Here is a 14,930-nt window from a genome sequence, read left to right on the forward strand (position 1 = left end):
TATGAACCAACAGGTTGCCCCAATTACAGGTTCATTTCATAAAGAAAAGCTAAAAAATAAAAATGACAAAAATAAGAAAATCTAACAAAAAAAATGAACAATGAAAACAAAATATAAATTAAGACAAGAAACAAACAAGGAAAAGCAGATTACACCATGCATAAATCAATCAATAGCTGTTGTAAATTGCGTCTAAAAGTAATAAAATTACCAAAAATGTCTAAATTTTGTTCATTAAAAATAGTATTAAAAAAGCTTTGGCTCCTTGATAAAATATAAAATTTTAAAATATTCGTACGATGAGAAGCAGATCAATAAAGAAAAGTGTAAGCTTACGACGCAGAGCTATAGGAGGAGTATAAAAATTAATCTGTGGAAGTACATCAGATATGTTGTAAAAAAAGAAGAATTTACAATTTTGTACAGGAATGTAGTATCTAAAATTGCCCGTCTACTCTCGAAGTAACCTCGTAATAAACTGGAAGAGCCGTTTCTCCATGGAAGATAGTCTGCCAGAGAGAGGAAGCGAGTATGGGAGAGCCCTCGTACGACGTACGAGTATCAACGTTTTTTGCTCAGACGTTTTTTTGTTCTGGTGAGTTGCTTCCGTGAATCGAACAAGTAGGTTTCGAAATGAATCTTGTGAGATGAGACTTTGCCATGGTGACTGCGTTTAAAACAAGAATTCATACTATTCTGCATTTTGACTTCAATTAAGTTTTCGGGGTTTTTTTCCGTCTGGTCGATATCACTTCAGCTGTGGTCATCTTCGGTGTTTAAAAGTGTTAGTTAATTTGCTCAACTGAATGATGCTAAACCATTCGGCCAAAAAGTGTTCCACAGTAGTAGAATTGGCATATGTATCCATCGACACAGCTGATTTCTATTTTCATTTTATTCTTACGTATAAATTGCATATCTTGCACTTGTCCCCTGTTACACCAGTGTTTACAAAACGCATGAAACGCCATCGGCCTTGGAGGTTGTGTATATTTTATTTTACAAAATTTTCAGCACCTTTCACTGCAATAAACCCATATCATCAACATCATCAACACTTTAAAATCGATCACGTAGAAATCATCCCTTCTGACCTTACGTGGATATCGCTGTTCACAGAGTCATGCATTTCACTTCCAGAATGAAAATATATCTGAAATGAAAACTACACCAGGTAGTAACTAATTTACCACCTTACCAGTGTGTCATATAACCCGATGTGATGAGAAAAGAAACTTGAAAAATGACTAAAATTACCCGTTCATCGAGAAGGAAGATATTTAAAACGAATCGCAAGATGACGCTGAAGTCAGGAAGTCATTGTATCAAATCATGGTATGCTTAGCAGACATGTCAAGACTAAAAACGTATTAAACAATCTCTGACTAGCGTCTATAAATATAGACCAGTGTCTATATCGATAGGCACTGACCAGTGTGTGACCAGTATCTATCGACATAGATTTTGCTCGAAACCATTCGGAGAACTTTATTATGAACTTTGGATTTCCATTCAAAAATTACTACTTTCATATTCATACCCTAACCTTGAGCTCATCTTAAGTTTAACTTACACTAATCATGAAAATTAATCCCTCAATTAAGTACACCTAAACGGCCAATTCCTAGTATAGCGGATCCAGTGTAGTAAAACGGCAAGTTATCCTTGACTCTAAGTTACCATTGTAATAAAGCTGTGTCAATGTCTGATAAGTAAAAACAGCATATCATAACACTTTTGAAATAAAGTCATGATTTCGGATGTCTTTTCTGAATGAGCCCCGACAAATTATTGTACAATAACTCGGCCTCTCAATAAAAGTGAAAAACAAAGTCGGACACATGGTGGCTTTCAGGTACAATGGGCATTGGGGACAGATATTCAGACTCAAAATTTTACAATCCTTTTTTAGTCTACCATTGCACTGGGGTCCTTTTCGAGCTCGTGGAGTAAATGAATTTTTCACCAGCATATTTTTGCGAAAATCGAAAACTAAATTTTTCCCCATAGAGTTAACACAGGGGTGGCGGCCATTTTGAATTTCAAGTGTCGGTAAATATTAAGTCACCAAATTTTGCTCGTTAACCCCTGAATTTTATCTTGATTTCGAAAGGTAATTTTTTGAAGTTTTATCACGGAAAGTTTGAGAAAAACTTTAAATCTTTCAATTGCCGTCTTACTGCTTGCCGAACGTTTAGTTTCTCAATCACAATCCTAATAGTTCCTTTGCTTTATCTGCCAGATCTTTGCGGAGGACTTTTCCCGTCGGGGCTGATGGGAACGATTGAAAGAACAAGACATATTTAGGGGTAATATTTTCCGGCAGAAAGTCGCGACAAAATCCCAAAACGTCCCCGGTAGTTGTGTCTTGGCCTTCTTCAAGGCAGACACAGGTGCAGATTTCCTCGGTAAACCTCTCATCCGGGACACCAACCGTTTGAGACAATTTGATCTTTGGATGTCGAATGACAATTCTGTCGACTTCTAACGGGTAAACATTCACCGATCCTTTGATAATGATGTCTTTCTTTCGACCGATGATTTCAAGATATCCATCATCTTCCATCCTACACGTATCACCAGTGTGGAACCAGCCACATTTATCAAGGGCTGAATTTTCCTCGTCGCCTTCATATCGGAGCATCGTATAAGGTGATCTGAGACACAGCTCACCAGTAGTTCCACGAGGCACAATTGCGCCCTCATCATCAATTATTTTCACCTCATAGTGATCGAGCGGATAACCCACCTTTCCAAGCTTAGCAGGATTACTATTGATAGCGACTGAACCAGACTCTGTCATTCCGTAAGAATTGAATACATTAGGAGAAATCAACTGCGTCGCCCTTTCAAGATTATCTACAGTGACAGCATTTCCACTTGTGATTACGAACTGTAGCGAGGTAAAGTCGGACGCTTCGAAGTTTGAATGATCGTTGAAATCAAAAAGAAAGGTGAACATCAAAAAAGCCACCGAAACTTTCTCTTCCTTTATGACTGTTGCCAACGCTTGCACTTCAACATCAGACTCCGGTACTACGACTCTGAAACCATGGCAAACACCCATCAAGGTGGAAAACCTTCCGCCAATATGACTAAATGGACTCATCGACATGAAGGTGACGTCTTTCTTTACGACATCGGAGACATGGCGACCACATGTATATTGGTTTTCGACGCACGAACGATGAGTGTGGATAACTGCCTTCGGAAGCCCAGTACTGCCAGATGTGAAGTACACGGTAGCTTCATCATCAGGCTTGACCAACTTTCGCACTTGCTTCAAGCGTCGGAAGCCTGTTTTGTCTCCCATCTCTAACACCTCGTCGAAGCGGATCATTCCAGATATGTCGTCGTTACCTAAGTGAATGACCTGGTTGACTGTCGGCAGCCCTCTATGTCCTGGTGTTTTTGGCGTACCCGGCGATAACTCTCTCAACACTCTCTCTGGATGCCCTGGTCCGATGATTAGACAGGTGACTCTAGTTTTGCTGGCAAGGTGTTCTACGTAATCAGACGGATATAAAACTTGAAATCTAACCGATACAGCTTTGATGTAAGCCACCGAATACTCAGACACTATGTACTGGTAGCAGTTGTCGGCCCAGATACCTACACGCTCCCCTGGTTTTACCCCAAGGTGTATCAAGCCAGCGGCCATCCTCATAACATCGCCGTGCAGTGTTTTGAACGTGATTCTCTTTTTGGCACCGATGGACACAAAAACAAATGCTTCTTTATTTGGGTTGTTGACCGCAGCTCTGTCAAGTACATCGCAAACTGTCATCCCTGAGAAAGGCTTTGCGCTTGCCGCATGCAGGTAGCTTGGCGCCGTATTTTCCAGTCTGTCCATTTCTGCGTCAACGAATGGAACAAACTAGTTTGAAAACGACCAGAATCCCTGTTGACGAGAGAGAGAAGAGAGAGAGAGAGAGAGAGAGGAGAGAGAGAGAGAGAGAGAGAGAGAGAGAGAGAGAGAGACAGTCCTGTGTTATAAAACTTCGGTACTACGAACGACGAACACTCTTTGAAACCCAGAAAAGACAGAAAAGGCATTGTTACAGGGACGGTATTGTTAGCTCACGTGTTCACAACACGTGAGCTAATGCCGCAGCGATGCTGTCTGTCTGTCTGTCTGTCTGTAGGCCCGATATCTCAAAAACGGCTGATCAGATCAGAATCAAATCTGGTACAGATTCAGTTTACAAATGGTAAGAGCTGATTAGTTTTTGGTGGGTGTGGCTTGCTTACTTTTTGCTCATTTGCATAATTAATGATTTTAGAAAAAAAGGGATATCCATTGAGACCGACTGCACACAATTTGCTACAAATGTTGATCACACCAAGATATATCAACCGTGAAAGTTTTAAGGGGTGACTTAAAAGATACTCGCTAATTTGCATATTTAATGAACTTTCCTAATCAGGGAAATATATCTTGATTGACCAAACCAAATTTGATAAAACTTGCTGTGTACATTGAGGATACTATGACATAGCATTATTCAAAGTCATTTAGCATTTTATTTCAGTCAATTCCTAATTTGCATATTTAACTTTCCTAATTAGGGATATATACATGGATTTACTTGATCAAAGTTGGCAAAACATGCTATGTACATTGATGATACCAGGTTTAAACAATATTGTAAGTCATTTCGCATTTTCATGTCAGCTAATTTATAATTTGCATATCTATTGGGCTTTCACAGTTTGGCATATTTGGCACAAAAGACTTGACCAAAGGCAATGCTATATTATGTGGTGATACAATGACAGCAGTCAAAGAACTCTAATTTTTATTTCGGCTAATTACATATTAGTATTAATCTGTGGTGAATGTTATTCATAATGTTGATTATAACACTTCCAATGAAGTTGCAAACATGTGGCAAAAGTTTCGATATATAATGAAACACGTGAGCATTTTCAGTTCATATATCTGGTTTTATGTAGATGAATCATGACATTAGAATGAATCATTATAAATTCAGAATGAAACATTATCATTTGAAAACGAATCTTTGAGAATGCGCAATTGTGTCGTACTAGCATAGTACAATGAAACCCAAGGTCAACCCACATGACCTAAATTGTGAAATGACTATACACAGGAAAACAGTGGGCGCTGAAGGTGTGTTACTGGTTAGCACTTCTGGTTAGCACTGGTTAGCACTGCTATTTGAGTATATTACTGTGTAAAGGGATACAGTCGTTGGAACTGCACTCAAAGGTCGTATGGGACCCATACGACCAATGCAAACACTGTATCCAAGGTACGATGGTGATTGATGAAAGTTAAAACATATCTGTCATTATCTACATCGTATAATTTAAATGTTGCAGCGATGATGATGTGCGCGAAATATATTGTTTGTAAACAAGAACCTCGCACAGGCACAGTTCCGACGACTGTTTCCCTTTAATGTCAGCTCGTGAACACTATTAGGCGTTGCGAAATGAGATCGACAGGCTTGTCTCGCATGTTCTGTTTTGTGACACAAGGCGGACTGCAGTTTGATTAATTGTCAGCTGAGGTGAGGCATACAGAAACAACGTCTGTGCTAAATTGGTAAGCATTGCTGGTAGTAATCTGAACCAGTGCGGTTCAAGTGCACAACTTAATTGAAATATCTACGCAAAACGAGATTTTACCTTGGTTGTTGATCAGTGCGCCCCGTTTCACCTTGAATGACCCAGCGGCCGCAATATCTTACCAGCTGTATACGTCCGGGCCACACCTGTTGCAAGTATATAGGTTTCAAACAGCACTTGCTTGTTGTTGGGAAATCAACTACGCAATGTAAATTAAACTGTATAACACACTTAGCCTGTGTCTAAAACTTTTCACAACTTCGGTAACGATCAAAATTGAAATTCGATGGAATAAAGCATGGGCCGTACAAGAGGTACCTCTCTATCTGGTCTGCTTTTCTACTGTATATACCTTTTGTACTGTCGTTGAATATGCCAACAAAGGAAATGATTCTCTGACCTAAATGGTCTTGGATCTGGCTTGTTCAATCGCTGAATCGTGACCGCCAACCTTGAATATGAACAAGTTCAGTAGATCAGGTGATTACAGTCGACCTAACCTTTGTGCCTGGCAATATCATGATGCTACCATGGACCCTTACTTTCTTAAAGCTCAGCACAATTCAACAGAAAATATAAGGTTCATCTCAGAAGATTGCTAAACCATTCCATGAAATTCAATCATTCGTAGCTCATAGTATTGCAGAGACTGAAAAATATACAAGCATTCTTCGCTGATGTTTGGTCACAATATCGTAAGATATGCACAGACTTCCGAGGGTCTCTTCGCCGTGGGTCACCAGGGCGAATAATCTTTGAAGTCAAAATCAGCATCTGCAGGACACAAAATCCTGTCAGAAAACCATCAATACAGCTGCTATGGGCACAAAGAAAGTCACTCAACCCCGATTTTAGTACAGGTGTAGCTGCAATAATTGTACCCTCGGTTGGCCATGAGGCTTGGGCTTCTGTTGTGCGACTCGCGCCTTGGTTGGGGCAAGGCGCGAGCCGTACGACAGAAGCCCAAGCCCCACGGCCAGCCAGGCTACAATTATTGCAGCTAAGTACAGGTGTACCCTCGAGCGTCGAACTACAAAAGCATGGACTCAACAATTTTCAGTCCAACCCGGGGCCTAATAATTACTTGCGTCGAAACACAACTTTTTCTTCAAATAATGGCGGGTCAAACCGTGCCGGAGGCAAAAACAGAAGTCAAAATCTCAATTTTAACAAAAGTTCCCAGGACGAAACTTTACATGCGGTAAAAAGGGGGTCAGACGAAACCGCGGTACATATCTGTATACCCTTCCACTGCAGTGCCGCCCCCGACTAGACAGTGCTCATCCATAAACATTGCATGGGCAAGAACAGAATGAAATAGAGTAAACAGAATCTTTATGAACTGTATGCCAAACTGGCATATCTGCCAATACGATGAGGCCCAATATAAATATGTTTCCAATAAGTCAACGTACCCTAGAAAATATCGCCGGCCCTAGAATTGTTTTTTGCATTTTCAAAAACTGTCGAGTAAATTCCTAAATTTCACCCTACTTTATGGGTCTCAGCCAACAAAAGTATATATAAAAAATTATTTCTTTGACCTACCTATCCAAATTTTCGGAGGCCTAATTCAGAATAAGAAATTCTGGAGAATACAATGGGAGACTTGAAAGCATTCATTGCAATTAAATGCAATTCATAAATTAATTGACTTTGCCATCGCGACATTTCTCCATTTCGACAATTACAACTAGCCGTTGTCGTTATAAAGTAGTGCAAATTGAGACCAAATGATGGAAGGCGAATCACTCCGCCACCCCCAAGAGAACATGCAGCAGAAACAAAATCGTAGTCCAGCCATTAAGAAGAGTCAGGCGAGTTGAGGGCTTCGGTGTTTTACATGTAAGCTTTTTTAAATAAATAAGAAGGGCTTCCAGCATCTTATCTTTGAATTACGTTTCATAGAACTTTGCAAGCTTAGTTTCGTGACTAAAACCGTTCCGGCGGAATTATGATAGACTGCAGCGAAAGCCACGTCACCTTTCGTGAACTACATGTAATTAATGGCTTGGGCAAAAGAAAATTGGCATTTGGCGACAGACTTTGGACAGAGCACCATGTGTAAACTCTGGACCCTACTACTAGCCGAGAGATGTTACAAAATATAATAATTTGGAGATGAAACCAACAATGGAGCGTCCCGCAAAAATGATACGCGTCCCCAAAATTTGTATGTGCAAATTTCAACATCACTTGCAAAGCCGAATGAGGTCATTCAAATCTACAAACCAGATTTGATTGGGCAAAGTGTCAGCAAACTTTTGAAGAAAATTGTACAAAATAAGAGTAACAAATTTGAGCACATGGTGACAAAACTCACGAGGAGCATCCCTACGGAGCTGCATATAATCAATTTTAAAGCTGTCAGACCAGTGATATACGAGATAATGCTTGACCCAATTTTTTTGAAAAGATTTGCACCAACATAGGCAAGAGGCAAATACGAAAGTTTGCTTAGCAGTGGTTTCAGAGAAGTGTGAAGCTGACAGCGGAAAGCAAATACGAAAGTTTGCTTAGCAGTGGTTTCAGAGAAGTGTGAAATTGGCAGAGGATTGATGACGGCTGCCGATGGACAATCGACCTCGTCGCTGACAGTGAAACTATAGACCCCGGTTCTCTAGGGTCTACTGTCACAGTGGTACTAAAATACCAGTCTAGAATTCCTCAGTGGAATTCACGCTCTGCTATCTTTAAAGCCAGTCTAGTCTTCAGTGAAAAAGTATATTTAAACAAAATTGACTCAAGGATTAAAACAATTTTAAGCAGGATTCATTTAAGCCTAAATTAGGCCGTAGTCGTGCTAGAGCGATTACTGGTATTCAATAATACTTGTAAATTATAGTATGGTTCCCTGCGTCCCCGGGGAGTCTGGCTGCGCGCTTTGCTAACGAAAAGCATTCGTGAGCATACCACAGCCAGCGGTTGAAACGGGCATAGGACCAGAACAACTGTCTATGCTGTAATCTTTCTCGACAGTCCATACTCATTATTTGGGGTTTCAATACATAGTTCGTGAAAATAAGTCTCCTCTGTCACAATTATGATATAATAAATTTTTATTGTAACTTTGCTGTCCATTTCCGTAACACATAGCAGACAATCTTTGCCAATGGTGTTGTTGAAACAGTGACAGAACACAAACGTGGATCAAGTACGGATCTACAAACAGTCAAAATGTCATACCTTGCCGTGTGTATACAGAGTGGGAAACTTCAGAAAAATGTGCTTCGTCCATGTCATGTCATAAAATATTCTTTACATCAGTTACACGCAATAAACGAGAGTACTTTAAAAATAAAGGAAATGCTTTCACATATTCTTAATGAAGGCACAGTGAACAAAATGCTGAAAAAGCTTGAATACAAAGATGCCCGCACTTCAAATGTTTAACTACGAGTAAGTTCAAAAGACAGTCACTAGAAACAACATGAATATACAGACTGATATTCTGACCGGTACACAGTAAACATTTTACAAAAATATACAAATTTCATGAACGAATTATGCCAGGTGCTGATCTCCTCAAAAGCCATTTGTAAATTCCACAAACTAGAAAGTTACCAGACAGTATTGTGCTGTGGATATCTTTTAGCAACGTTCTTTACAGCATGTTAGATGACACCATGTGTAGGCGTCGATAGGTGAGCATGAAGCGCCCTCTAGCGACGAATCCTCTCGCTTGACATACAAGTACACCGTGATAGGAGCAAGTTTCAGGTCACAAAATATCGCTAAATGCACACACAGACTTACGCCTCTAAACCATGACACACTACAGCAAAATGGCAAGATAAAATTTCAATTGAATCCAATTAACATAATAAGGAAACAAATCGGTACAATAAAGTTTACTATTGTTAAATTCTGCAGTTTTACATATACAGTAGAATTTGACTCAAAGGAGAAGAGTGGGATTTGCAAAAATTGCTATGTCCGCAGGGACTAACAAAAGTCGTAGCAAACAATATGCACAGAAGGCTTGAAATATATATTTGGCAAGTAGCCGATGTAACAATCAATCAAAAATGCTGTCAAAATTTACAAAAAACGATTCATATAATTACAGCATGGAGAATTTGGTGACTTTATAAATTTTCTGAATAATTAAAAAAATTAACAAAATTAGGCAATTGCACTTCAAAATTGTAGAAATACAACACAATACTGATTAAGGCATAAAATATATTTGACATTCAGTATATGGAGTTTAAAAATTTCTGATTACAATGGGTACATAATTTGAATTGAGAAAATAAGATCTTCTGTAAATGTCAACAGATTTCATACTTTGATTTTAATTATTGACAGTACAAAATAAAAAAAAATGTATTTAAAAGACAGAAAAAAAATCAGGACATTGATGCAAAAAAATCCCAGAAAACAAAAAAAAAGAAAACTTCTAGATATTTTCCCTCAATGATAATAGTAACTTTTCTTTATTATTTTTTGCAATATTTGGAGATTTTGAAAAGTAAAGTTTATCACATCATTTGGCATGTTGAAAAATTGCCTTCCACCCATCGTATCGGACTGAACTGACTTATAGCTTCATCAGCTGCAATATTTGGTTTGATTTTCACAAACAGATTCAGCAATCCCCAAAAGGTGACCAAGTCAGTTTCGATTATGTTTTTTTAAGTGACTACCGAAACTAGTGTTCTCATGTTTGAAAATAAAGCTCTCTCCATATCTTTATTTGCTCTCTCCAAAGGCAACCCCCTTCACTACCGCGATGTCACAAAATCACTGTACCAGACATTCTGTAAACACAGCAAGGAGCTTGCTGGAATTTTCCAGCACTTAATACCGGAAATTTCCCTCATTTTAGGTTTAAAATAGTAAAACCAGTCAATTTAAAATGGCCAAAGTCTTTTTCCTATACAATGAAATTGTCGTTTTGGCATAAAAATGTCATTGTTTCAGTGAAATCTTGTGTGAAAGATATGTCCATCATTTGCAAATTTCAAAAAGTAAGAGTTCAATACATATCTGTGCGACAAAAACAGGGATTTCCTGATATTCATTCAAAAACAATGACATGCTCCATGCACAAACACTTCTTGGCTTTAATATATGCTCTATGTACTGGCTACTGAACAAGAAAAAGGTGCTATTTTTGTTTTGCTTGATAGTGTTGTTGGAATACGAATAACAATTGGTTTGAATTGATGTGGCTGGCTTTTAATATGTACTTTTAGCTCAGTAATAGTGATTTCTTAAACAGAAATCGAGACCTAGTACGAAACTAATCTATAACACAAAGCTATATTGGTTACATAAATACAGCAAAGTATGATCTGGGATAAATCTCTTTCAAACTCAAAATTAAAAAAAATCACTTATTCTTTCTAGTCATTGCAAAATACACACGCCCCCTCTGAAAAAGCGAACATATTAAAGTTGTTGTGCCAGTAAAATATTAAGATGTATATCACATTCATATTTCACATCAATATATAAATATATGTATATTTGTATGAAGTATTTACAAAGCAAGGTGGGAGATTTATTGCATTTTGTTTTCATTATTATAGAAAGCACGGGACATCTTAAAAGGCATCACCGATCACATTCATAGAACTGAAAAATAATTCCAGTTTGATAAGTAAGCAAAATCTCACACTTTTGACCAGGCATCACATTTCAAATATGCTGAGCTCATTTAAATATCAGGAAACAAGGTCACACATACACACAAAGACACACACACACGTACACACAAAGACACACACACATACAAATTCAACATACTGCATCAACAATCATTACTCCGACTGAAAGAAAAGGGTACTTCTTGGTCAAAAACTCGAAATTTAAAATATAGTGCATGGTACACTGTAGCTGCCATAAGTATTGTATCCGATAGCTATTCACATCTTCAAAAGACAGCTTAATTTGCATATCACGCCCGAATGCACAAGTTTTCATGTCTTGGAAAATCACCGTGGTGTCATAAGTACATTTTCATAAGATCCTAATAACAGTTAGAGCATAATGATGAGGAATTAAACTAAAATCTCCCAACATTTCTCTGTCCATATAAGTGCCGTTTCAAATAACTGAGCTTTCTTTGAACGTGCCTCTGTAATTGACAAAGTCCATACATTGCTATGAAGATACTACTATGAAAATTACGAATATGCTCTTGTTAGATTGGCTATGATTAACATTCCATCTTTCACTGAATGTATAAAAACAAAAAAAATCTACTTAAACACATGTCTACTGATCATATTTGCTCATATAGATTCATGTAAGCCACATATAGCAGAATACGAGAAAAGATATCAGGTCCTGCAACGGTTACCTTTCGGGCGGTATCCTCCTAGATACCAGCCATAACCCTATAGCCCACACACTGGTCGATGGGAAATGTTCAAAGAGTTAACTGTCTTATACCAGATATAACATTTGTTTTGGTTCATACGCGTATGAGTTGGCTTAATTTTACCTTGTTTCATTGTCAACCAATAATAGGTATGTAGATAAATAAAACTTTTGTGTTTCCATCTATTTCAATTAACTTGAAGCTCTACAATAATTCTCAAGGATAAAAGTAATACGCAATGGTGAATTGGGACACAAACCTTGCATTTCAGGTGCAAAAGACGATATTTGTGCAGGAAACCCCAAGTTAAATGTTTATAAGGGTTTGTCTTTTGCTTCTTTTTGCACCAACAGCATTGAATATTTGAGTTCAGATGTAAGTCATCTCACATTTGTTTTCAAAACCAGTGGCAGATCATGGAAGAGAGAGAGCTGCTCTATTGCCGCCAGTAATTCAGTTAAACCTAGCTGCCTATTTTAAAATTCCAGTTTTCAAAATAAATATATACATATACTAAGTCACGAAAACGTGAAGCAGAAGTCAATATCAGTATCTTGGTCCCTGACAGGAGCAGGAGTTATGAATTCTTCACGAAAATGCTAACACAGAGAAAGGCTAGAAAGGTCTAAAAGGCTAGAAAATCAATTTGGAAAATCAAAGTTCCTTGCCGTTCACTTTTCACCATTTGGCAGTTTTTCAAACTTTATGAGGAATCACTTTAGGAACAGAAAGCATAATCTGTAATCTAACACTAACAAGAAAAAAACATTTCCCGCATATCTTACTGACAACTTGGCAGCATAGGATGATGGATTTAAATTTTTTTTCTGGTTCAAAATAAACAGTGATCTTTCAATCATCTTGAATTTGCAAACCAGGGAGCAACCTTGGCTAAAATGGAAGTTGGCATCAGAGAACCACTAGGTTACAGTCCTATCTCCTACAATGTGGTTTAAATGCCCGAAAAAAAGAAACGTTCACTCTCTGTGTGAAAATGGTACAACCCAGTATGAAAATGGTACAACCCAGTGTGAAAATGGTACAATCCAGTGTCAAAATGGTACAATCCAGTGTGAAAATGGTACAATCTAGTGTGAAAATGGTACAATCCAGTGTGATCGAAATTAAGGGTCACATCATGTGGGACAACAGGCACAAAGTATGAGATAATGTTCAACACCTACACATTTGATAAACTAGATTCAAATAAAGTACAAACCTGAATATTCTTAGAAACCTACCTCTCCCTAGACATAATTTAAAATTTGGCACAAAAAGCATCACCTCCACTGTCATCTACATTAAATGGTACAACCATGTGTGACAGAAAGGTAGGTCACATAAAATTGGGACAACAGGGGAGTGTGCAAGTAGTACTGTAAAACATCTCGGCAAAGCTAACATCATCTTCAGATAAAAATCTGGAGTATAGGGGCAAACCTCATATATCATCCATAAGATAATTTCCAGTGATGTGTGCAGCAAAAACATATACGGATATTAAAAAATAATTAGGAAAATCTTTAACATATACATTTAAATATTAGATAAGTAAAATACCTTATGGCAAAAAGTCTTCATGCAAATAATGTCAATGTTAGTGTAAAACAAGCTTTAGCACCAAAATTGAGTCCGGTGGATCTAAATTAAAGGCTCTGAATCTGAACATGAATGCTAACCCAAATGAGCTGAAAATCAGACTACTGGGATATCTACTGTTAATCTTCATAGTGACTTTGAAGGGTTGGCAATGACTTAAATGACAGCTTATTTTGGAATGATGAGGTCAATTTCAGAACATTACTTCATTAAAATTCACTGGTTGCTTACGGCAGAACAAATAGAAATGGTTCATCGATTCGCATTTCTTTGGTTAACACTTTGATTCAGTTTTATGGTAGATATATGAAAGCTGAGATTTACATGAGTAAATTCAAATGCAGCATTGAAACCTGTAAAATATTTTGACAATTGTGTCTTTTCTCTCTTCTGCCACCTTGAGAATGACAAACAGCACAGGAAATTCCGTACACATTTTTGCTCAGAAGGGGTAAACGCCATGCGTAATATGCCATGTAGAGTGCAGGGCTTTTGTTCAAACTCCTTCTTGGCACAAATCAAATTGTACAGCTGTTGTGTTCTACCTCTATCATTTCTACCTCACATGTCATTCAACTTGCTTTTCTTGAGTAAGCTGCAATTGCCTGATGTACAACTACCACGAGGCATTCTTGGACGTCCATCCAACAATGAAAATATTGCACGTTGTAACTCTCTGTTGGCAGGGATGGATGAGTCATACAACTGGACTCAGAGCACAGTATTTGAGGAGTCTGCAGACCAGTAATTAAAAGTTCCGGTTTCACCGTCTCCAAAAGTGTCGTATGAGTCATTGTAATGTGCTTTCATCTCTGTGCCATATTCCTGTGAAATAAAAGAATTGCCAGATCAAATGATTAAACACATACGAACATAAGAATGCACAGACATACATACGTACAGACATTAAATGCTATCTGATCCCATAAGCTCCTACGTATATGTGGAAAATTGGAGCTAAAAATTCTTCCTATGAAATTATATCAAAATCATGCAATAATTGATGTCTTTGAATTTATGGCAATATTCCAATTTTGATTCCATCAAATGATTGATCTGATGGTAACATATTCAACCTTTTCTAAGTTTTGTGATCTTGGTGAATGTTTCAGCGCCCTCTTGAGACAACAGACAAGCAGACCCACATGATTACTTTCAAATAAAAACGTACACTTGCTTTTATTCACATCCACGTCAATTATTGAATAATCTATCTCAGGCCGAGTTACGATCAGAGCAAGAATATTCCAGTTGTAAAATAAAAAGACCAACCTTAGGTAGTTGAATACGGCCATTGATGTATTTTGCACTTATTGTGTCATCCCATGGATCAGCGCGACTGAAGTCATATGACGATGACGAGCTTCTATATCGTCGATAAAATAAGAAGATAAGCAGAACTACA

The 14,930-nt window shown here is 37.9% G+C and overlaps 2 protein-coding genes across 6 annotated transcripts in view; both read right to left on the minus strand.

Moving 5' to 3' along the window:
• Positions 1-1,102: 1,102 nt before the first annotated feature.
• Positions 1,103-5,986, minus strand: LOC139115799 (medium-chain acyl-CoA ligase ACSF2, mitochondrial-like). Its single transcript, XM_070678163.1, has 2 exons — positions 5,656-5,986; positions 1,103-3,901 (listed from the first exon to the last, which is right to left on the minus strand). The coding sequence occupies exon 2, from the start codon at positions 3,851-3,853 to the stop codon at positions 2,207-2,209; it is 1,647 nt and encodes a 548-aa protein (XP_070534264.1). The 5' UTR covers positions 3,854-3,901; positions 5,656-5,986; the 3' UTR covers positions 1,103-2,206.
• A 2,650-nt stretch (positions 5,987-8,636) lies between these two features.
• LOC139115800 (mucin-22-like) overlaps positions 8,637-14,930 on the minus strand; it is a 34,225-nt gene continuing 27,931 nt past the window's right edge. For all 5 annotated transcript variants that reach the window (XM_070678167.1, XM_070678164.1, XM_070678165.1 and 2 more), the window contains 2 exons: positions 14,798-14,925; positions 8,637-14,350 (listed from right to left, as the gene is read on the minus strand). In XM_070678167.1, coding sequence (XP_070534268.1) covers positions 14,237-14,350; positions 14,798-14,925 — 242 coding nt within the window. In that variant the 3' untranslated portion in view covers positions 8,637-14,236. The remainder of the gene's footprint in view (positions 14,351-14,797; positions 14,926-14,930) is intronic.

This window comes from Ptychodera flava, chromosome 17 (assembly GCF_041260155.1).
Source record: "Ptychodera flava strain L36383 chromosome 17, AS_Pfla_20210202, whole genome shotgun sequence".
Classification (NCBI taxonomy): domain Eukaryota; kingdom Metazoa; phylum Hemichordata; class Enteropneusta; family Ptychoderidae; genus Ptychodera; species Ptychodera flava.